The sequence below is a fragment of the Phacochoerus africanus genome, chromosome 15, assembly GCF_016906955.1.
Source record: "Phacochoerus africanus isolate WHEZ1 chromosome 15, ROS_Pafr_v1, whole genome shotgun sequence".
In the NCBI taxonomy this organism is placed as follows: domain Eukaryota; kingdom Metazoa; phylum Chordata; class Mammalia; order Artiodactyla; family Suidae; genus Phacochoerus; species Phacochoerus africanus.
Window position 1 is genome coordinate 126,360,842 of NC_062558.1, and position 25,470 is coordinate 126,386,311.

At 38.6% G+C, this 25,470-nt stretch overlaps 1 protein-coding gene across 1 annotated transcript in view; it reads left to right on the forward strand.

Annotated features, from left to right (window-relative positions):
- Window positions 1-25,470, forward strand: part of ATRNL1 (attractin like 1) — a 765,538-nt gene that overhangs the window by 641,556 nt on the left and 98,512 nt on the right. The window contains exon 28 of the mRNA XM_047760605.1: window positions 17,972-18,086. Within this exon, the coding sequence (XP_047616561.1) occupies window positions 17,972-18,086 (115 nt within the window). The remainder of the gene's footprint in view (window positions 1-17,971; window positions 18,087-25,470) is intronic.

A 25,470-nucleotide genomic window follows, 5' to 3' on the forward strand; every position in this document is an offset into this window, starting at 1 on the left:
CTCCGTGGCCGTGGCGTCCCCAACCTCTGGAGCACTTCACTCATACGTCATAACGGACTTGCCTATAATGACTGTTTTTCAATCCAAAGTCTAAACATTTGCCTTTACCATACTCTCAGGATCCAGCTGTCCATCACGTCCCTCCACCTCCATATCCTTGGCCACTCCACGTACTGGCTCCCACCGTGGGCCCACTGGATCTGAGGTGGTGTTCTCTAGCTTATCATACTGCCCTCCGTTAGAAACCCAAAGTTCCTTTTTGATCCTTTTTATCATGTTTTTAATGGCATATTTTTAACCTTCCTATCCCCTGAGCCCTGTTGTAGATTCTTCTATGAAGGAAAAGATCCTGTGTGCCTGAAACAGTCCTACTCAAAGTATGTGTTTTAAAAGTATCTGTAGGATGATACTCTTGCCCAGTGTTTAAATTCTGACAGAGCATGGTCACACTCTTGAAAGTTCTTATCCTTCTTGTTCAGTTCTCTGTTGAAGAATAAAGACCAGTGTATCTGGTTCTTTCTTCTTTTAGCCTGAGAAGTGAAACTGTCAATCAGTTGTTAGGCAATAGGATCAGGTGTCTTCCTGCACTGAGATTGCCAGGAGACACGTTGCTAGTGTTAGGTTTGGAATTGGTTTTAAGAAAGCATCATCCTTGTTTCTCCTCTAATCTGATGTCTCCGTCGTATAATACTCCAGTCTTGTTACCTCATAGCCCACCCTAGTGCCTTCTGTCAGGTACTTATCCTCAAGGTTATGCATTCTGCCCTGGTGTGTACCACCTCTCTCTACCATGATAGGAGCCAATCTTTATCTTAAAGATATTGATGGAAACATCCTCCCCAAAGTTTTTTACTTTTATTTTTTTAACAACCAAATGTGACTTAGTTATGCTCCGGGTTCAAAATGTTTTGAATCTTGCTATTACTTGGAGCATATATTGGTATTTAGCAGAGTGTCTCATAATTGCTTCTTATTTCAGCTACTCCCTCTGCCCAAGGGAGTGCTCAATAAATAATGTGTGCAATGAGTAATCGTTACCATTATTATTACTGTTAGAGAAGAGCCATGTAACTTTGCAGTTTACCAAGAGAGAATATGACTTCTCAGGCAAAAAGAAGAAATTGGTATCTTCTCTGCCATTCCTTTTGATGCCTTATGAAACTTCAGTGGTCTTAATTATCTGATCTTCTGCTGTGCCTGCGTGCAAAATAAGGATGACCTCTTTCTCTGGAAGCTTCATGACTTAACAAAAACTAAGATACATTGAGTCATTTGAAAAATAAATCTGGAGGGTAAGCAATACTTAATTCTTTGGACTATTGACCTAGCCATGGCATTAGCACTGAGATCATAATTTTTCCCCCTTTTTTGAAGAGAAAAATAACTATCAGAGTTTCTAGCCAAGGTAGGAAATTAAAGAAGAAAATCATGGCTCTGAAGAGCAAGCATTCTTATGGAAAGATTAATGAGACAATAATACAGCAGTTCTACCCTGTAAGAAACAAAAGTGGACATGGCCAATGACCTTAACATATTGTATATGAGTCTGGCCAAAGTCACTTTTTTACCACCAAGGACATTTTTGTTAGAATTATGAATTTTGTTGTGGGGCTGAAGTATGCTGCCCAGATCCTTTTTCAGGACTGAGCTTCTTATTTTCATAGCTCACTGCAGAGTTGCCCTCTCCTGAAAGAATCTACCTCACCCCATGTTATGCCACCTCCCTTGGGAAAGCCTCCATCCATTGGAAGGTTCAAAGGCTTGGCCTCTTGCCCACTCTAAAGGACCAGCCCTCTGTTGCAGAGAGGCCTCTGCTGCAAATCCATCACAGATGAACTTCTCCCTCTGCCCATCTCTGACTCCATCACCCGACACAGATGTTGTTCCTGAGGGTTCTTCCCAATAAACTTCCTGCACACAAATCTGGGCATCCCAGGACCTGTTTCCTAGGAAACCTGACATACAGCATATACTATGACTACATTTAAGGAGCTATTATGATGACTATTTCCAATTTTATGAATGTCATCAATTTTATGATAATCACAAAACGCCCATAACCTAGCGAAGTTTCCCATTGACATTTACCATCCTGGGTGACGTGTAGCTTATTTCTCAATTGGAAGTAGCTTAAACGACCCCCAAATAAAGGAAATGCCCTGAGGGATTAGTGTTTGTCCGAGTTTCAGTACTGCACTTCATGATCATTTCCAAAACAATGGGACAGGATGCCACCCTAACCCTAACCCTAACCCTAACCCTGGCCATTCAGTTAGGAGGCAGATGAGGACTCGGGAGACAGTGTTTGTTTCTTAGGGCTGTCAAAAGGAATGACCACAACCGTGGTGACTGACAACAATAGAAATATATCCTCTCCCAGCTCTGGAGGGCAGAAGTCTACAAAAAAGGCATTGTCGGGGTTGGTTCCTTCAGGAGGCCCTGGGGGAGCATTTGTTCCATGCCTCTCTCCTAGCTTGTGGTGGTTGCCAACATGTGTTGGCATTTCTTGGCTGGCAGATACAGCACTCCAGTCCCTGTCTCTGACTCCACATGTTTTCTTCTCTAGGTCACTTCTGTGTGGCTGCTCTTCTTTTTATGAGGACACCAGACCCCCCCTTAATCTACCATGATTTTGTCCTAACTAATTACAACTGCAAAGGCCCTATTTCCAAAAATATTCACGTTCTGAGGTGCTGAGTGGGTATTAACTTTGAGGGGATACTAATCAACCCAGTCCAGAGACCAAGTAAGGAAACAAACAAGATCTGCTTTCGCATTGGTACTTTCATTTGTGCTATGAATCTTTTCATGAAAGCTCCTCTTTTTGAAGGAAATACAGAGAGGCAGTTGTGTGCAGCGGGCCACACCCAGTGACAGAAGGCTCCTTAAAGGCTTAATCAATTAGATAATTAGTAGGACCAAGAGGGAATTGGTAAAGCAGTGTGACTAAAACCAGAGGAAGGATCATTACACAGACTCTGACCATTAACTTTTAGTTACATTGAAAAAGGAGCTTTGGGGAAAAAAAAATTTTGGAGAGACATTTATTCATTTTTACATGCTTCATTTTCCAAAGCAAGCTCTGATAAGGTAGGTGAGTTCACATAATAAGATCTTTTGAAAAAGCCAAAAGGAATGTGAATATATTTAGTGGGGTCGCACGAGGAGTCCACACACTTCAGGTCCTAGATGGGGCAGCAAGCCTATCCTGTGGGTTCTGGAGAGCCTGGAAATGACCAAGTTGCCCATAGGACTCCATACTAAAAGCATGCTGCCTACTGTCTGTCTACTTTCCTCTCATATTTTTCCCTCTTCCTGCTTATTAAGGAAATTTGGGGCATTCCCGTTGTGGCTCAGCAGGTTAAGAACCCAAGTAGTATCCATGAGGATGAGGGTTTGATCCCTGGCCTTGCTCAGTGAAGGATTAAGGGTTAAGGATCCAGTGTTGCCACTCGAGCTGCAGCATGTTACAGATGCGACTCAGATCCGGTCTTGCTGCGGCTGTGGTGTAGGCTGGCAGCTGCACCTCCAATTTGACCCCTAGCTTGGGAACTTCTATATGCAGTGAGTGGGTCGCTAAAAAGACAAAAAGGAAAAAAAAAGAAAAGAAATTGTAATCTAGCAAATAATAGTGAGAAAGTTATTGGGCAAATAGGCTTCCTGGGCTGCAAGAGACACATAAAAGCATACTTAGGAAGCATCTCTCCACACGTCCGTCTGTAAAAAAGTTTTCTCTCTGCTATTTAAGCAGAAATATTTCAGGGCATCTTTATCTTTTTTATGAATTTTTTCCCTCTGAACTTTTTACCACTAGCATTCATCAATTAGCATCTACTTTAAAAAACTTGGAGCTTGATTCCAACTTCAATGCACATACACTTATAATACTGGTCCCATACCTGAAACCAAGTCTGAGACAATGAATGTGCCCAGGATGGAAAGATAAAAAAAGACCTGGATGGATAAACCTCCCTTACTGCCCTACCACGTGTCACCAGAACCAAAAGAGAAAGGAAGTATTAAGTGGAACCAGGTACAGATGGCTGACCCTCAACTGGTTTTGATTAACAAAAATTGCATTTGCAGATGATTTGACTTCTTGAAAAAATTAAAACAGCTGCTTTTTGCCAGGCACTCTGCTAAATTCCTTATTCATAGCCTATCCTTTATAATCCTCAGAGTAACCTTGCAAGATTGGTGTTATAAACTCTAATTTCTATATGAAGAAGCTGAGACAAAGACTGATAATTTGCCCAAGGTCCCATAAGGTTTGAACCCAAGTCTGTTTCACATTTACTAAGTCATTTGGGCCTGATGAAGTACTTTAAGACTTGATGATAAGAGTATTCCCAAACACTATTGTCAAAATTCTTGAAATTAGAAAGACTACTCTGCCCATAAAAGTCAAGTGACATGGGAGGATTGTCACAAACTATCAAGAAGATGTCTGTGGTCCATGGGATTGGTGATGTAGTCAGTGCTTTAAATGATACTCATGGGTCACAGCACACTGATAGCAACAGGTAAAAAGATACTGGCGAGGATGTGAAAAACCCTGGAGAAGAAGTTCACTTTAATTTTTTCATTATCAATGGGTTTCACTGTCAGCTGTGCAATCTTTAGGTTGCCTTTATATAAAGAGACAAGCAAAAAGCAAACTGGCATTGATAGCTTCTTAGAAAGAAAAGAAAAGAAATCCCTAGAACTTTAGCCATAATGTATGTATTCAATGTTATGCTAGTTTTAGATGTACAACATAAATGTAATACTTTTATAAAATTGTATGCCACTTGAGGTTATTACAAAGTAATGGCTACTTTTCCACATGCTATACAATATATCCTTGTGGCTATCTACTTTATAGGTAGTAGTTTATATCTCTTAATCCCATACCCCTATTCTGTCCCCTCTTCCCCTTCCCCACTGGTAACCACTAGTTTGTTCTTGCTGTGAATCTGTTTCTGTTACATTCGTTTGTTTTATTTTTTAGATGCCATATGTAAATGATAACTTTTTATTTTTCTGTCGGACTTATTTCACCAAGCATAATACCCTCTAGGTACATACACATTGTTGGAAATGGCAGTTGTTCCTTTTTTGACTGAGTAATATTCCATTGTGATATATATCACATCTTCTTTTTCCATTCTTCTGTTGATGGATACTTGGGTAGCTTCTATATTGGCTATTGTAAATAATGCTGCATGAACATTGGGATGCATGTGTTTTTTTTTCAATTTAATACTTTTGTTTTCTTCAGATACATACCCCCCAGTGGAAGTGCTGGATCATATGGTAGTTCCATTTTTATTTTTTGAGCAACCTCCATACTGTTTTCCATAGTGGCTGTACCAATTAACAATCCCACCAAGAGTATACTAGGGTTTGCTTTTCTCTACATTCTTGCCAACCCTTGTTATTTGTAGACTTTTCAATGATAGCCATTTTGACAGGTGTGAGATGATATCTCATTGTGGTTCTGATTTGCATTTCTCTGATGATTGGCAATGTTGAGCATTTTTCCACCTGCATATTGCCCATCTGTGTATCTTCTTTGGAAAAATGTCTATTCGGGTCTTTTGCCCGTTTTTAAATCAGATTGTTTGGTTTTTGATATTAAGTTCTATGAAGTGTTTATATATTTTGGATATTAACCCCTTATTAGTCATACAATTTGCAAATATTTTTTTCTTATTCATTAGGTTGTCAATGGTTTCCTTTGCTGTGCAAAAGTTTTTACATTTAATTGTCTCATTTTTTTATATTTGCTTTTGTTTCTTTGCCTTAGGAGACAAATCCACAGAATATTGCTGTCTAAAGTCAAAGAGTATTCTACCTGTGTTCTCTTTTAGGAGGTGTATTATTTGACATCTTTAATCAATATAATGCACATATTCATACATACATTTGCAACTCCTTTTTTTTCAGCACACTATGGAAATTGCTATTCATAATGGTGATCACAGGACGTGGAGACAATGTTAAATTACCTTTAGTTTATTATAGTCTGACTGAGAAGCAGAGAAATGGGTATTTATTTTGAGATTTCACGCTTACTAAAAAAAAAAAAATACACTAAAATAGCAAAGTGTTTATAGGGTTAATGTCCAACTTTCCGGGAAAACTCTATCACCCAGAATGACTCATTCCCCTAAAGATATAGGTAGATTTTACTGTATTTTAATTATATACATGTTTTTATAACCAGTCAAATAAGGTCTTTCATTCAGAATTTTGACCATGCTTTTGTTACTTATAATAGGCTGCAATTGGTATAATAATCATACTGGAAAGTCATTTATTATGCTGGATCTATTAACATTTGATTCCTCATTAAGAATATTGCCATATCAGCACTTTTATTTTTTCTGCTGACAGTTTTCACAGAGCTTCTTGATTTAGTTTTATGATTGAAGTTTCAGAAATAAATGTTTGAATTTAATGTTCACTTGGTATAACAGATTTGAACAATAGCTTAATAAAAAAGCACTGTGAGTTCCTGATTTTAAAAAAAGGTTTGCTGGAGTTCCCATGTGGTGCAGTGGAGCACTTTAAGGATCCTGCGTTTTCACTGCAATGACTCGGGTCTCTGTTGGCCAGTCAACTTACACATGATGCAGGTGGTCCCCACCCCCCCAAAAAAAGTGTGTGTGTGTGTGTGTGTGTGTGTGTGTGTGCGTGTGTGTGTGTATCTTGGTGAAGGTTGCATAGAAGCCTGCTGTGTTCTGCATTTGTCAGGTTCCATCTGAGCGTCTAGGTATAACTTTCTTTTTTTAAATTCAATTGATTTATTATATTTATAGTTGTACAACCATCATCACAGCCTAATTTTAGAACCTTTCCATCACAAACCCCCAGTCCATCCTTCCCCACCCCCTGACATGTCTCCTTTGGTAACATGTACGTTTTTCAAAGTCCGTGAGTCACTTGCTGTTCTGCAAATAAGTTTATTGTATCCTTTTTTAGATTCCACATATAAGTGATAACATATGATGTTTATGTCTCACTGTCTGACTGATTTCACTTAGCATGATAATTTCTAGGTCCATCCATGTTGCTGCAAATGCCATTATTTCATTCCTTTTTATGGCTGAGTAATAGTCCATTGTGTGTATGTACCTCATCTTCTTTATCTAGTCTCTGTCTATGGACATTTAGGTTGCTTCCATGTCTTGGCTATTGTGTACAGTGCTGCAATGAACATTGGGGTACAAATATTTTTTTCAAGTCATGGTTTTCTCTGGATAGATGCCCAAAAGTGAGATTGCTGGATCATATGGTAAAAGATATGTAAAAGAATGAAATTAGAACACTCCCTAACACCATACACAAAAATAAACTCAGAATAGATTAAAGATCTAAATAAAAGACCAGATACTATAAAACTCTTAGAGGAGAAACACAGGCAGCACACTCTCTGACATAAACCGCAGCAATATCGTTTCAGATCCACCTCTTAGAGTAATGACAATAAAAACAAAAATAAACAAATGGGACCTAATTAAACTTAAAAGTCTTTGCACTGCAAAGGAAACCCTACAAAATGAAAAGACAACCCACAGAATGAGAGAAAATACTTGCAAATGAAGCGACTGACAAGGGATTAATCTCCAAAATATATAAACACATACTGCAGCTCGATATAAAAAAAATAAACAACCCCATCAAAAACTAGGCAGAAGATCTAAACAGACACTTCTCCAAAGAGGCCACTCTTCATGTGGCCAAAAAACACATGAAAAGATTTTCAACATCACTAATTATTAGAGAGATGCAAATCAAAACTACTGTGAGGTACCACCTTACACTGGCCAGAATGGTCATCATCAAAAAGGCTGCGAACAATAAATGCTAGAGAGGCTGTAGAGAAAAGGGAACCCTCTTAAGTTTAATTTTCTAAGCAGGTTATTGATAATCGCAGTCACAACCAAGAAGAATGCGAAGGGGCTGATAAGGGTCCTGTTTCTCGGAGGACCCCAACCTTCCTCTCGACCTCTTCTCGTCTCTGTCTGCCCAAAACTTCTGAAGCCTCTGTTGACAATGAACTTCCAGCAGCTTCCCAAACAAGCTATGTGCCTTTATGCCCATGGGTTCATGCTTTTCGTTCTGCCAGAAATCTCCATCCTTCCTCATTGCACCAGTGAACTCCTAGTCATTCTCTGCAAGGCAAAGTTCTTCCCCAGGATAACGACTCATACCCTCTTCCTCCCTCCACTCCCATCCCCAAGGCTCCATGCATAACTCTCTGAGCACATTTAGGTCTGACATAGTCTCAGCACCATCAGCCCGGCTGCCCTGAATGAAGCTTTCCCAGAGCAGGCAGGGTGCCTGTGCAGCCCTCTACCCCCAGTTGCCAGCAGGGGGCCTAGCACATTTACCTTTAGATTGATCTGTCACCTGCATGACTGAGGTCACCTTTTGCATTAATGACATCATGTGTTTTGGAAAGGACCAGCCTGGCGGGTAATTCCAAGATCTTGATTTTTCTACCTTTTCTGCTGGCTTGTCTCTATCCGTTCTAGACTGAGCTTCTCTTTATGACTTTTTGCCACAACATTTAGAGACTTACCTTGTGCACAGTTTGGGAAAGAAAAATCAAAACCTATTTATCCATGAAATATGTATTGAACACCACAGTCGTAGGTGCCAGGAAAGGTTTACTCTGGGTATCACATAATGCTCACAGTCACATCAGATAAAAGCAGAGAACAAAAATGAGAAAAATAGGCAAGCACAGTGCTGATGTGACACATGTGGGAAATTTGGCATTGAGATCAGATTTTTTTCCCACCCTAAAACTCACCAATAAAAGTCTCTCTTGGAGGCTTAATTTCTTAATTGGTTTATTTCAAACCATTAAAAAAGCTTTTAAAAATACGGTGGCCGCCTTCAAGTAGCTTACTTTTGAGCTGAGCATATTATTTTCCGTTCTAAAGTGAGGTGAGGACTGGGCAGAATGGCATAATAATAATAATAATAATAATAATAATAATAATAATGCTGACTTTTACCAAGCACTGTGATATATATCTATATATGTAATACCTACATTATATATGTTTATATGTAATATATTTATTATATATAATAATATATATGTGCCTGATACATAATCTTTCATCCTCCTTCCAGCACTATGAGGAAGGTATCATCAGCTCCATTTTATAGCTGAGAAACTTGAGACAAAGAGAGATTTAAGTGCTGAGAAACTTGAGACAAAGAGAGATTAAGTGATTTGATCAATGTCACACTTAGTTGGATGAGAGAACAGGGCCTTGAACCCAAGGCAGTGGTTGCTAAAGGTGTTCTCTTAACCACTGCATTATACTTCCTCTCAATGTTACAATAGGAAAAATAATTTACTCCTAATTACTGAGATAGAGTAGAGCGAGGTGGTCCTGGAGTCGCCCAGAATGACAAGGATGGCGTCTTGCCGATTGAGTTTTGAGCTGGATGTTGCAGAGATTTGGCAAGTAGTCTAGGCACATGAAATGGCCTGTTGTGAAAGCTCAGAGTGGACCTAAGGAGGATGGGAAGTCAGTTGATTTGGCAGGCACATTCATCCCTAGTACTTAGCTGTACTTTTTGAGGTCAGAAAGCATGGTCCCAATTTTGAAACTAATCTATGAAGCATGATGGCTAGGTTGCTTTTTGCAAAGAACTATGGAGAAAATTATGGGTTGTTAAAAATCTAATTATGGCAATTATTTAATAGATAATCTATTTCACATTTTTGAAAAATACTATCAGGAATCAACTTTTAAAGATAATCTGCTCAAAGTCATCTCCCATTAACATGCACCTTTATTGACCAACTCAGTGGCAGAGCGTGATTATGTAATATCTCAAAAAGAGATAATATCCTTATTTTCTGGGACCTAAATACCTGTGAAAAAATAGGTGGCAAAATAACTGCTATCACAGTCCAGCCGCTTCACTTCCTGAGTGAGTGCCACACAATTAAAATGACAGCAACTCAGTTAAAGTATATATTTTACTATAAATGTAAATCTTAAATATGTGTGTATATGTGTGTGTGTAATGAGAGATTTTGAACAGAACTTCAATATAGAGGCATTTAAACCAAGGAAAAAATATTCACTAAGATAGGAAAATTTAGTTCACGATCAAAATACCTTTGGAACCACAGGAGTAGCATACTGATTCTGTGAATATTATGTTTTATTCCTTTCCCTATTCCCACATGTAATACTTTATTCTCTTTGAATTTGCTTCTAATGCAGTTTAATCCTGGTTTTTGAGAGTGTCCATCAGCTTAATTCCTTTATTAATATGAATTATTCTCCTAGCAAGTAAAGCTAGCTAATGTGTTTTTCTTTTTATCATTTCATGCAACTAGTATATAAGAAGAAAATATGATTTGCTCTTTTGGTTTTTTTCTCAAGTCTAAACAAAATCAGAGAATCTGTGTTTGAGATCTGGAATCTTGGTATTTGTTGATCCTAGAGAATCTATGCACGAGGTCAGTCATGAGCCAAACTATCAGGCTGACTTAATTCACTGTTCAGCAAGTTAATTCTATTTTACCGATGTAACTAGAAACTAAATTTTATATCCATCTAAACACTCATTAAACTGCGAATACCAAGTTGCACAAGCTGTTGAAAAGGACTCATTTTTATTTGTAGATGGATTCTGATAAGAATAGCATTCAAAGTGTTCTAATAGGGAAATGTTAGAGTGATTAATGTGCAGTTGTTTTCCTTTTTTATATTTCACTCATACATCAGATTAGTATTTGTGCATACTGTCAGACTTTATTCTGTCCTTGTCAAAACACTTATTACTGCTGACAGGTATAACACATCCACATTAATCCTTAATTCCTTGATTCAATTTTCTAATTGCTTTTTTGGCATACGATGGTGGCCATTTAGTATTATGTGAAGTATTCATCATATGGTATAGTAATGTGCTTTAAAAATTAGATGTGTCACTTAAAGTACCTGGACAGGGGGAAAAAAAATTACCAAGGATTGGAAATTTCAAGTTTCGCTGTACTTAGACTAAGTGTTAGATATTGTTATGTCACATATTCTGGACGTTATTCATAAATCATAGTCACAGAATGTTAAAGAGACCCTGAAACCATCCAGCCTACTTGTTCATTTTCCGGTTGGGAAAACCGGCTCAGTATTAGCCCAGGATCACACAACCAGGTAGTGGCAGAAGTGGTCCTAGAATCAAGTGTTCAGAACCCTGGTCAGAAATGGAGCAGGTGTAGGCGTATAATTTTTATAGGTGATACCTTAATTTAATTTCTCCTATTTAATAGCTACACTGGGAGAATAAGAAGCACCTTGGATTCTTAAACTGCATATTTTTTTAGCAGTATTGTATAGTGGTTGAGAACCATGACAGTAGAATCAAACCGATCTGGTTCCAATCCTGGATCTGCTGCTCACTAGCTGTGTTACCCTGAGAATATTACCTGACCTTTCTGAATTTCCATTTCTCCATCTGTATAAAATAGAAAACAACACAATAATGGATATAAAGTGCTTAGCACAGCTCTTGGTACCTAGGAAGCACTCAATAAAGGTGAACTGATATTATTATTATTATTATTATTATTTGGTCTTTTTGCTATTTCTTTGGGCCGCTCCCACGGCATATGGAGGTTCCCAGGCTAGGGGTTGAATTGGAGCTGTAGTCACTGGCCTACGCCAGAGCCATAGCAATGCGGGATCTGAGCCACGTCTGCAACCTACACCACAGCTCACGGCAACGCCGGATCGTTAACCCACTGAGCAAGGGCAGGGACCGAACCGCAACCTCATGGTTCCTAGTCGGATTCGTTAACCACTGCGCCACGACGGGAACTCCTGATATTATTTTTCAGTTTTATCCCTTTAATATCAAAAATTTGGATGGAAGCTGAGTCATGCCTACCAGTTAGCTCACCATGTGGCAATTTCATTTATTCTTCCTTTCATTTACTCATTCACTTACCATGTGTGAAAGGCACTCCATTAGATGCTATAGGTAAGGCAAAGAAGAATCCAATATGATACTGTCTTGGAGGAGCATAAATCTAGTAGAGCCTACAATATGTATATGACTCTCTGTAGGGAAAGATTGGGAAACATCAGTCCCCCAAAGGTAACACAGGCTCCATGCTTATTAGGCTTTTCAAAGAGAGGAAGTGGGTGCAGGACCGATAGCCCAAAATAAGAAACTAGACCCGCCCTCAAGGTGCTTGTTCCAGTGGAAAGGTAGGACAGTTGCCCAAGAGTCATTCAAGGTGGGAAATGAAAGGGGCCATAGCAATGAAAGAACTAAGGAAGGAGAGACTGCATAGCTCAGGCCAGGGAAAGCTTCATGGATGAGTGGGCTTTGAGGGATGTATAATTTTAGAAAAGTTAGAAGCTTGTAGGAAGGATCTTTTAGACAGTAGGAATATTATGAATGAAGAAGAAACAGATTCTGGAAACCCTGGGCACAGGTGTTAAAGAGTGGGCACTTACATTGACTAAACCATGGAACTTGTGCACATAAAAGATGAAGTTTGGTGAGAGAGTAGACACAAGAGCCTGGCAACTCCAAAATGACATAATCTTGGACTCTGTTTTATAAAGTAGCAGCCCTCAGCCCTTTTGATACATAGACATGGCTTTTTGGCAGCGAAATTTTTTAACTTTCGTATTTTTGATAAATCTTATACCTTCCAGTTCACTTTGGTGCCCACAACTTTTTATTGTCTTATTCCACTCATTAAGACAGTTGTCTTACCTATTATAGACAGCGTGTGCAGTGGGTAGGCATACAAGCTCAGAAGATAGACTGTATTTTCCCAAATGCTGGTTTTGTTACTTCTCAAGTCTGCAACCTTGGTTATGTTAGTTATACTCGTTGTGCTTCAGTTTCACCATTTGTGAAATGGGCATAGTCCCTACCTGAAGGATTAAGCCCATGGAAGCATTTGGCATAGCACAAGGTATACTGTAAGCACTTAATAAATGTTAGCTATTATTAAATTACCCACCTGGGCCTTGAAGGAATTTGAGTTTGCAAGCCCTACTTTGGCACTACTGAAAATTTTTGAGAAAGGCAGTAACGTCTTTCTAATCTTTGGAGTCCTAGAGTATCGGACCAAACTCTACTTAAATTGCACCAACTGGTCCAAGGACATCAGATAATTCTCTTAAATCCTCAGCTGCTGGGGTTAGTGTCTGGTGATGGGCTTCAGTGTGACTAGTCACCCACTCACTCTTTCACTTACTCTTTGAAAGGGCCACTGGAGGAAGGATCAGGGAGCCAGCACTGGCTATTGCTGTCTTCTGAAGATCCGGTGGTTCTTGTACCAGCAGTTTCCTAGGAGAGAGCCTGTGTTCAAATGGTGGAACATGTTATTATGCATTTTAAGAATTTGATCTTGAGAATCCTTATGATTCCAGAAGCTTCTCCGTTAACTTGCTTGTCTTTAATAACTTTGAAAACTAGAAAGAATTTTATGTAGAATTGTTGCGCCAAACAACAAGAACTTGAAGATATGAGTACAATAGTTTCAAAAACACTAGTGTGAACAAAACAAGGCTTTTGTAAAAAGCTCTGTGTACGTAATAAACAAGGACTGCTAATTACATAACTGTCAGTGATGTTTTCTGGCACGGTCTAATGCCAGCTTCTTTCTGTACAACAAATACGAAAATGCCTAGAAGTAAATCACAGTTACCGAATGCTGTGGGCAAACAAACCCATGCCTTATCTCTTCCAAAGGCAGCTGTGGAAAATGCATGATAAATTGCACAGTTCAGTGAACATGTTATGTCATTGTGAAATGATTTTGATTCATGGTTATGTATTTATTGCTAAACAACTGACAAACCTCAAGGAATCAGAAATATCATTCATGGGGTTTTGCTATATTCTGTTGCAAAATTCAAGTGTGCTAAAATGTTTCTTTTTCTTTTTTATTTAAAAGTCTTTACTAAAAGTGATATTTGCCACAAAGTCTTTAGAAATAATTTTTTACATCATGTGAATTCCTGCCAGAAGTATCAAAGAGCTGTGCTAGTCACTAATATTTAAAACGTAATGAATAATTCATATTTTTGCTAATATCCTTTTATGAAAATTTTATAGCTAAAAATAGACAAAGTTGTAAGCCAATTTGATTTTAAAATAGGCTGATAATCTTTTTTCATATAGCTTATCAATATAATGAAATTTCTGAATGTTTTCTGTGTAATAGCAGTAGAATTAAGAGTGAGAGAATTATTTTAAGGAAGATTTTATAGGAGTGGCTTTTATGCAAACACAATTCCTTTCCCATGGTCGAGATATTTTACTACACTTTGTCCATCGCTAACTCTCTGAAGTTTAAAATATTAAATAATTAAGCTATTTTCTACTTGAAATTTACAGGGTTTTTTGGGGTTTTTTTGTTTTTTTTGTCTTTTTGCCATTTCCTGGGCTGCTCCCTTGGCATATGGAGGTTCCCAGGCCAGGGGTCCAATCGGAGCTGTAGCTGCCAGCCTACGCCAGGGGCACAGCAATGCGGGATTCGAGCGGAGTTTGTGACCTACACCACAGCTCACGGCAATGCCGGATCACTAACCCACTGAGCAAGGCCAGGGATTGAACCGGCAACCTCATGGTTCCTAGTCGGATTCATTAACCACTGAGTCACAATGGGAACTCCCCAGTTTTTTTTTTTATTTTGTTTGGTTTCACTAATTTTTCTCTCAGTTCATGCTTTTGGCATCAGCATTTGCAATTTAAAACCTTTTCTTCTACAGTTAAAACCAGCAGAAAGGTAGCCTGACAACACACAATATGCACCAGGCATATTGTAAGGGCACTTAATAAATATCACCTATTTATCAAGTGATGTACTTTCAAATTGTTTCTTGTTTTTCTAAATCTCCTAAACCAGGATCCACTGTTTCTCAATTGGTGGTTTTCATTCTGTTGTAATCCTAGAATCCTTCTTTTCTGAGTTTTGTAATCAAGTTTTTTTGTTTGCTTTTGTTTGTTTGTTTGTTTGTCTTTTTGTCTTTTTGCCTTTTCTAGGGCCACTTCCAGGGCATACGGAGGTTCCCAGGCCAGGGGTCGAATCAGAGCTGTAGCCGCCTGGCCTACGCCAGAGTCACAGCAACGCGGGATCCGAGCCACGTCTGCAACCTACACCACAGCTCACCGCCACGCCCAATCCTTAACCCACTGAGCAAGGGCAGGGATCGAACCTGCAACCTCATGGTTCCTAGTCGGATTCGTTAGCCACTGAGCCATGACGGGAACTCCTGTAATCAAGTATTTTAACGTGGCCTTGGATATTTCGAGTAGGTAGTGTCATTGAGCACTTAATAATAAAACAACAAAGAAAACCTTGCCTGATGGTAGAAATGAGAAATGACTTCTTAGGTATATTAAAAGGGATTTGGGTATTTCTAATATATCACCATCATTTAACTCTGAATTCATTTTATTTTTCGCTTAGTGTATTTTAACCAATTGACCTTTACATATACTTTGCATTTATTAAATTAGGATAAATTTCAGTACCTTAGAAGTATGGTTCAAAACATTCACAGTATTTTTCTTTTAGCCTTGGAATATGACAAGCCTATTCTCTAAATATTTACATCATTGGAGAATATCTATGTACTTATGCTGATTTTGGCTTAACATTTTCAAAAATAAGTCTGTTAAATTAAATGTAAGCTTTAAAGGGGAAAACCATAGATCATGTAACTTGATACAAGTATTGCAACGTTGCTTACAGCATTTTCGTGGAAGAATTTTATGCCCTTTACTTCTATTACCGTGGCCACCTTCACCTTTATATTGAAAATTCCCAAAATGTATCTATATGAGGATAATTTTAAAACAGGAGATTTATGTTGCTATAAAGGAGAAATCCTTTATAACCACATAAAACCGTTGTCACCAGAAATTTCAGCCTAAGTTTTACATGAAAGGGGACATATTTTATCTTTAATGCCTCGTTAAACTTTCTGGAAACGGCAATATTCTAAACTATTCTAGGTGGATAACTACATATGTATCTATTTCTTCTGAAAAATTGGACTATCAGAGGGAAAAAACTAAACAAATCATGTATTCTAATAATTAAAGTAGTGGTATTTTTTCTTCTATTTAATTTTACCCTTATGTGTAGATGTTACTTTGATAAGTCAACCACGTCTCACCTGCACTTTTTGAGTCAAATAGCCAAAACCACCATTCCTTGACTAAAACGATATTCCTATTGTTTCAAAGGTGACATGGTATTTAAACCTATTTTTTTGTGTGTTTTTGTGCACATGTGTGTGCATGGATTATGTGTGTTCACACATGTGCACTTGCACATGTGTTTATCTGTATGTGGGTGAAGGCATGATTTTTTTTTTTTTGGAAGTTCATAATATGATAAACTGCATTGTGTGGGTAAGAACATGGATTCAGGAGGCAACCTACCTGAGTATAAAACCCAGACCTGCTACCTCCTAGTTGTGTGAATTTCAGCAAGAAATTTCAACCTCTTGCTTCAGTGTTCTCATCTTACAGGGTTGTTGTAAGATTTAAATAAGTTCATATATGTAAAGCATTTACCTCTATAGTGAATATTTAAGCAAATACTAGCTACCACTGTTATAATCATTGTTATAATCATTCATTTACCTTATTTCTAAAGTCATATTATTAATATAGATGCTTTGGTGGGTGATTATTACACACATATTTCACTAAAATGATATTAGAGATATGCCTTGCTGTATGTCAATTATATCTCAATAAAACTGGGAAAAATGTTTAAATATATGCCAGTAGAGTATTTTGGATAGTGATAATTAAATACACGTGTTATCATCAGTGAGAGGAAACAATTGCGAAGAAGTAACCAAATTGTATAACTTGTGCCTCACAGACTACATATCAGATATCAGATATCAAACATATTGATATCAGATATCAAATATATTGAAATGCGCTCATTTTTTCAAATGCAGGCCTGTTGCACATCTACAGAGTACCAGGGTGTAGTGTGAAAATGACGCATGGTACCAAATGATCCAGCAGTCATACTTCTTAATATTTACCCAAAGAAGTTGAGAATTTACGTCCACACAAAAACTTGTCCATGGATGTTTACAGCCGCTTTATCCATAATTTCCCAAGTGTGGAAGCAACCAAGATGTCCTTCAGTAGATGAATTGAGTAAATAAACTGTGGGATATCCAGACAATGGGATATTATTGAGCACTAAAAATAAATGATCTCTCAAACAAGGAAAAGCTGTGCATGAACCTTAAATGCGTGTTTTTAAGTGAAAGAAGTCAGTCTGAAAAGGCTCAATACTGTATGATTCTGGAAGAGGCAAAACTATGGGGAATGGTAAAAAGAGTGGTTTCCAGGGTGGCAGGTGCGGAGAGGGATGACTAGGAAGAACCCAAAGATTTTTAGGGCAGTGAAACTATTCTGCGTGACGCTATAATTAGCAGTACATGTTGTTATAGATGTGTCCGACCCTGTAGAATGTACAACACCAAGAGTGAACCCTACTGTCAACCATCAATATGTGTCACCGTAGGTTCATCAGTTTTTACAAGTGTGCTACCCTGGTGGGGGGTGTCGATAATGGGTTTATGGGAAATCGCCATAGCTTCCTCTTAATTTTGCTGTAAATTAAGACTTCTCCAAAAAATAAAAATCGATTAAAGGACATAAAACAGATAAAAATAGAACAAAGCAATGACTGCTTTTTAAAAATTACAGAAATGCGCGCTAACACATCACGCCTCAGAAAATGTCTCCTAAATGTAAATGACCATCCCACAAAAAACTGCATATTACTACCATAAAAGAGTCAACTGAACTATGGAAAAAATAAAATGTTGTTTCTCCACCCACTAGGAATGTACAGTTGGGCTAACCAAAGCACAGCAGAAGTAAAATAGCAGTGCCATGTAAACTATGCAAATTTAAAATGGGTTTTCTTTTTCAGGGAGCACCCAGACCAATCGCCATTGAACCATGTGCTGGGAACAGAGCGGCCGTTCTGACTGTGTTTCTTTGTCTACCACGAGGGTCATCTGGTGCCCCTCCCCCTGGGCAGTCAGGTAAGATGAATGAGGCATCATCATCTGTTAAGAAAACATGTAGAATGAGCAAAAGAAATAAACGCAATACTACCAAACGGCACAAGAAAGATATTTATAAGGTTCTGATTTAGAGCATGGTAAGATTTTAGTAGAAAGCAAACTTCTACCCAAATATCTAGATGTCTGCCTTGCTGTAAACTCAGATTTGCCAGTGTTTCTCTTAAGAATACACGTTGAATATGTGTATGTATTTGTGTGTAACAGACACACGTATGTTATATGTATACACACGCACTTGAATTTGTTATTTTAATTACAATGTGTCATCTCACCAGCAGGGAAAACAAGTTCTCATCCTTGGGGCAGCTTCTTTTCTCCCAGTATGTATGTCGTATAGGAAGCCAAATTATAAATATGATTAGACGCTTGCTTCATAAATCTGGGATCAAAGTAGGGAACTTACTTGCACGTTTGGAATGTTTGGCGGCATCAGAGGATGATAGCTTGATGCAACCATCCCAGAATGTTTAAGATGTGTTCTTGCTGTCAGCACCAGACAGGGGGCGCTTCATGGACTCAGAGACCCTCTCCTTTAGATGGGCACAGCCAGTCTTTTCCTCTGGCTTTCCATTTCCAGCATAAAAAGCATATCTTGAATTTGAGGTAACTGTATGTATCCTCTTAGAGGTCTTCTCATTGCTGCTATCTTGTCCATATTGGAAACATGCCTAGTGTTGAGTATAACTTGGAATTAAATCGCAAACCCTGCTTATGTCTCTCTTTGTACATATCCTGTTCCATCTGCTTATAATTTCTGATTGTTCCATCCCCCGACTGTTCTCTCTAAACAACTCTCAGTGAAACGGATGCTTTTTGAGGGTAAGGGTGATTTCAAATCTATCTTTTTCTTCAGTTCCCCTTAAGGATAATATCAAAGTGCCAGAGATCTGGCAGGTTCTCAATAACAGTAATGGATAATGAACTCGCCTCCCTGCTTATTTTTCTTTCCTTCGTTCCCTAGTTAGCTTGGACCTTGCTCCTCCCTTTCTTGATTTGTGTCCAATAAGACACAACAATGGAAGCTGCACTGCTTCATACCTTATACATCTTAAGATATTCACATACCTGATTTTTCCTGTCCGGGGACAAAGGATTTCCATCACCTTTAAACTTGTCATTTATGGTACCTGATAATATCTTGTTACAGGAATTTCTACCCAAAGTTCGCTTGTGGGTGTTTATTCAATGAAACAAACCTTCTCATAACATTGAGTGAATGTCTTCCTTTTCTCCTTTCAGAACCACCAAGGTAAATGGGATGCAGTAAATAGAATAGCTTGGCACTGGTCAGAGAAGATGGATAATTATAGGTACTGTGCCCAGCTAATGGAAGTATTGTTTCAAGGCTGGGATGATTTCCAACACAAACACTTCACTAATGAAAACAAGTCTGTGTGATGTACACCAAAGCTTCTTCTAGATCCTTGACAAGATGACGTACTGATGGGTAGAGTGAAGGCAACAGCCAATACGCTGTCCCTTTAACTTCTTGAAGTCTTTTTGACTAATTTGAAAAAGCCAGAGAGCAGTGTGGACCATTAGCTCAGCCGTGTTTTATTACAGATGTGTTATAATTACTAATGGTAATGCCACCTTAGACGTGCATGGTGTGTTGTTCTTTACAAAGTATTTTCCTATTTTACCTGTTTGATCTTTATGACAAGCCTGTGCCAAAGGCATTATAAAACTCACTTTGTAAATGAGAGAATCAAGGTATAAAAATCTCTGTAGTTCCATACTCAAGGTATAAAAATCTCTGTAGTTCCATACTCAAGGAATAACAGGAAAAATACTAGAGGACAGAGCAAAACAACAACAAAAAGTGCTCATTGCTAACATTCCAGGTCATGTTTCCTCAGGATCTGTAGCAGAGAGCTTATTTCCCTATAATCTACAGCCCATGACTTCATAAAGCCAAACATTTGAAGAGGTACTGAAAATCTCTACAGGGTTAATACAAGTCAACAAAACTTTAACTTACCTTTCTTTTTTCCAGTGTCTGTAAGTTGAACTGTGTTGACTATCTGTGCACATAATTCAGGATGAGCTTATTCTTTATTTAAAAAAATAATCAAGTTTTTCAAGCTCACTTTGTAGGAGTAGGAAGCCTCCTTGATTCTACTCCTTCAAAATAAAGTGCTATCTTCTGTCTGCACCCTACTTTGAAATGCGTCTAAAACGTATGTTATCGATGGATGGACAGGAGGACGAGTAGATGGACAGATATGTTATAAAGCAAATAAAGTAACTGTTAATGGCAGATTCTAAGTGATGGGAATACTGGGGTTCATTGTGAAATGTTTTCCACTTCACTATATGTTTGAAATTTTTTATGGTCAGATGTGGGAAACAATGAAATGAAAAGAAAACAAACAAACAAACAAAAAAACTCTTGACTTTACTGGGGAAAAAAAAGGCAGTGCCTATAGAGAGAAATTTCCTAATGTTCGCAACTACTTTTTCCCTAAACAAGTCCAATGCTGACACCAATATACAATCTAAATGACCTATTTTTTGACTTTTCATCCCAACATTTAGTGTGTACTCAGGCAATTAAAACTTAGCCAAGTGTTATCCAATACTTGAGAGGAAATGCATTCCAGTGATACTTTTGGGAATCATATTGGCTCTTAGGAGGGCAATGTTGACACTGGTTATCTTATTGCTAGAATTTAGCTTATCGCATATCTTTCCAGGAAATCCATCTGTGTGCCTGTGCTTATCACAGAGCCCTATGTGTAGAAAGCAGTTCATAAATGCTTTTGATGGTGATAATGATAGGAGACCTGGGAAACATGACCCCAAGTAACCATTCTATCTATGAGACTCCGTGAACAAGAATAAAATTAGCAACTGGACTAGAATTCATTCATCGAATCCCACGTTGTACATCTAGAAATCTTACGTTTCTAGAAGCCTCCTCCAGTACTAATGCAGGGTTAGAGTCTGGGGGTGGGGTGGGGGCGGTCAAGAAGAGGCAGAGAAGGAGCTTTATGGAGCGACTCCTGACTCCATCCCCACCGCATGAAGGACAGGGTGCCAGAGTCTTCTCTTGGCTCTTGGGCCATTTATGTCTCCTAATGTTAGCTTATCTTTTCAGTGATTAATGAGCATTAATTACTAAATACAAAGTCATTACAGTACTTTGCACAATTTCAATGTTTTTTTTTTTTCATCAGGCCCTCTTTTGAAATGGGGCTTTCTAAATGTGGAATGATGTTTTTCATAATGCACCTTTCATTACCATGAGCAAAAACATCTAAGAGGAGGATGAGTTGGGAAATATGGAGAAAGCGGAAGCATCCTATGAGCATGGTGGTCTTCTCTCAAATCTGAATTTCAGCACTAACAAATAAATGGTTCAGAAAGAAGCAGAGGCTAGTTCTGGCCATCTATTTTCGGTAGCAGCTACTGTTTTGTTTTGTTTTGTTTTTTTAATTCAAAATATGACCTTGATTTTGGAATTTATTCTCTTTCTACCAGCAGATATTTTAGTAATACTTAGCAAGTAATAATTACGCCTGGCTTTTTTAATGTCTAAGATGTCTGAGGTCCCTTCCTTAATAGGTCAAAAGAGAAACTCCAGATTCGTCCTTCAGATTACCCCATGAAGTATCTTTTTTTTTTCTTCCATATAATGGAATATAGATGTTTATGAGCAATTCTTCCTCTAGGTGGCTTGGAAGGGTAAAAGCAAAAAATATTAAATAGGCTTTTTGGCATTCCTGGAGCTGGGCTAATTAGGTTCCCTGTTCCCCAGCTCTGTAAACCTGCTGCTTCATTCCTGTATTTTCTATGAGCAACCACTGCCAACCATGCCCATCTCTCTTGGGCTAAGGTAGGATTTCTGCTATTGACATATGTAGATAGCCACTTTCTCATCTGACCTCAAAGGGGTTGAAAGACTGATGTCCCCATGAAATCAGGGCATATCAAGTAACTCTCCTGCATGGCACTGAACAACCAAGCATGTCTCCAATCACCTTGGACAGCAAAGTCCCCAAGCATTTCAGCGACACATTAAGATGAAATGTGGACAAAGTAAATAGACCTCTTTAAAAGCATAAACTGAGAATGAGGGTGATTGCTGTCACCTCTTCGTGATGGAGGATTTTAGATTTCAGAGCTTATGGATTCTTACGAATAAGAGGCAGATTAACTTTTCTCACTGGATTAAAAATCCCGGTAGCCCAGATGTTCGCTGCCAAAAGGGAGCTAAGTATTTCACCGAAATGTAGAATTTTGCCGTGATCTTATCTCATGTTTGGTTGACTTTAATGCAACAACAACAAACCCCCCAAACAACAATAACAACTAAAAAACTGGTGGAAAGTCTAAAGTTTTGAAATTTTTTTCTTTGGGCTTAGGCAGGATGACCAGATTATTTTGAATAATCTAGAAATGTTGTACAATGTTGAAAATGATAGTCTACCCAGAGTGTTATGGGTCGTGAAAAAAGAGAACTTTCGTTTAATCAAATGAAAAGAGGTTGGAGAGGAAGAACTGGTAATCCTGGGCATTGAAGTAAATGCTTTATATACACCCATTAGTTTAACACTCTTAATGAACCTGAAAAGTAACTATTACTAACCGTCTTTTACAGATTAAAAAAAAAAAAAAACAAAAACATGAAACTCAATAGAGATTAAATTACTGGTCCAGGGAATATACAGCTAGTGAGTGGGTGAGCCAGAATTCACACCCCAGACCACCTGGATCCTCGATGTGTGAGACTCTTTCATCACCGTGCTTCTCTGGATAAAGATACAGGGATACTCTGCAGAGCCCTTATTCTATAACAAGCTTTCTATCCAGATCAAATAGGAAGGACCGGGAGGGCTCTGCTAGGCATCAGACTTAAGGGGGGCATGAAGAATAGATTTTTCTTTCCTGGTGATTTTACTCCAAAAATTTGGTAAAATGCAAATATGCATATACTGTGACACATCTACTAATGAAAGTATGGCTCCGAGTGTGGAAGAACAACCAGGTGCATGCAGTTACAGGAAAAGAACCAGCTTGAATGTGTGAGTTATGGACTTGGAGTCCCAAGTCCCACCATCTAGATCCAGCTCTGCCACCAGCTAGCTGTGTGACCAAGTCTTTTAGTCTCTGAGTTGTATTTTCTCATATATAAAATGATGGGATTGAGCTAGATTCCTAGGATGGATTCCACTCCATTTCTGTTGTATGGTTCTACTACAAATTATGCTAAGTCATACCAGTTTGGGGTAGGAAGAACAAATAACTTGTTCCTAAGTGATACCTTATCTTTCCAGCTGCTCAGGACCAGTGAAGAAACTGTATTCCCACATATTGCTTGTTAGTGAATAAAAATGATTAGCACCAATCCTTAAATTAAAAAAAATCTTAATAATTTTATTAACTAGTTTCCAATCTTCTCAGCATGTGTGAAAGACATAGATCATTCACATTGCTCCATTTTAGAAGCGAGTGAAATAAATCTCACAGCACCAGTGGGAGGTAGGGGGTCTCTGCAGTCTCAGAGGTGGATTGAGAACAGACTTCAGGTCTTCTGGCCCTCAGTGCAGTTCTCATGCCTTGGAAGCCAGTTTTTTTAAAAGCTAATTTACATTTTCCAGAAGCTTCTGAAGTTTCCTGTCCCTTAGGTCTCTCCATTTGCCTTCTGTGACTCTGCCACAGTATTCACACTTGCAGATCAACCCCTGTTGATCTACTCACAACATGCTCTTTGTTCGGGGTGGTTAGAATAAGAAATACAACTACTGAAATGTATCAGAACTTCATGATAAAAATCAGTCATGTTAGTTACCTTTTAACCTCAAATTCATATATTGTTTACATCCAGCATATGTGCCTTCATAAAGAAGAAAGAAAAAGTGGGCACTGATGGCAAAATAAACTGCAAAATTAGGCAGAGATCTCAGAGAACAACAGAGATAAGAACAAATGTCTGAGATTATTGTTAATAAATATGACTCTGTGTTATTAAAAGGACCCTAAAGTCAAGAGCAGGAACTCATTTCATCTTCTATCCAAAACATTGTGAAATATTGTGAGAATTGTGCATCTTCATTTGTTGCCTTTATTCATTCAAGAAATATTTAAAAGTATCTGCTACATGTCAGGCAATACATATAGTAGTCACCATCACAGAAAGTTCCTGCTCCCATAGATGTTAGAGCCTATATGGAGATAAACATGAACAAAATAATCATGAAAGGAAACCCTTAATTATAAAATATAGTAAGTTTATGAACAAAGAGTACACAGTGTTATGAGAAAGAGGTGAAATGAAACTGATGTACAATTGCTAAGCTTAGTATCTTTCGAAAGTAATAGCAGAGTGATAAACACAGTCATTAAAATGCCATTTTCTCAGTTCTCACTTGTCTCTGTAGTAGTTGTTGAATATTCCCCTATTTTAGAAGTGAGTGAAAGGAATCTCATAGCAGCAGTGAGAAGTAGAGGAATATCTCCCATCATGCCTCTCCGACTTGTGGAACCTCTCTCTGGTGTTCTTTATCTCCCTCTATCACAGGTACCTTCTTAGAATTTACTTAGAGATGTTGGGTATGGAGCACCTCCCTCTGCTCACTGCCTTCTTCATTTGCCTTCTCTGTACAGGTAGACATTCCCCAAGGATTGGTCCATAGCCAACCTCTCATCCTTCTTCACCCTCTCCGCTTAGAGTCATACTCTCTTTGCTCATTTAAAGGGCTTTTCAGACGCTAACTGCCATCTCCCTGGGTCTCTGAGTCTCCAGCCAACACTGGATTTGCTACTGTTTCAGTGTCACATGACTCTTCCTTGCCCCCTCCCCCCCATTACCACGCCCTACTTCCTAGACTAGCTCTTCTCCCTGACTTTACTGCTTTTGTCAAGTTCATTTCAGGGGCCGCTCAAGTTTGAAACTTAAGAGTTAGCTTTTTTTCTTCTCAGGGGCCGCTCAAGTTTGAAACTTAAGAGTTAGCTTTTTTTCTTCTCTCTTTCACCCCTTTGACATCCAAGTAACCACGAAGCTCTTTCGATTTTTTCCCTTGAGATGGAGAGAGCAGACTTCCTTGTGCCATCTTTACTCCCTGAATATTTTGCTCAGGCCCTGGTTGCCTCTCACCCGGGTTTCTGCCAAAGGAAAGCACAATTCTAATCCTATCACCCCCTCCCTCAAAAACCTTTGCTGACCTTTCATTGCCTGCTCAAGTCAGTCCAGACATTTACTCTGGCTGTAAGGTCCTCCTTGACCTCTCTCCAACCCAGGTTTAGCAGGCACGGGCTTCTTGCCTGTGCCCACAGGAACGGCACCACGCTGGCTGGTTTGAGGCTCTTGTGCAATTATTTTAACCTCTTGAACCCGGTT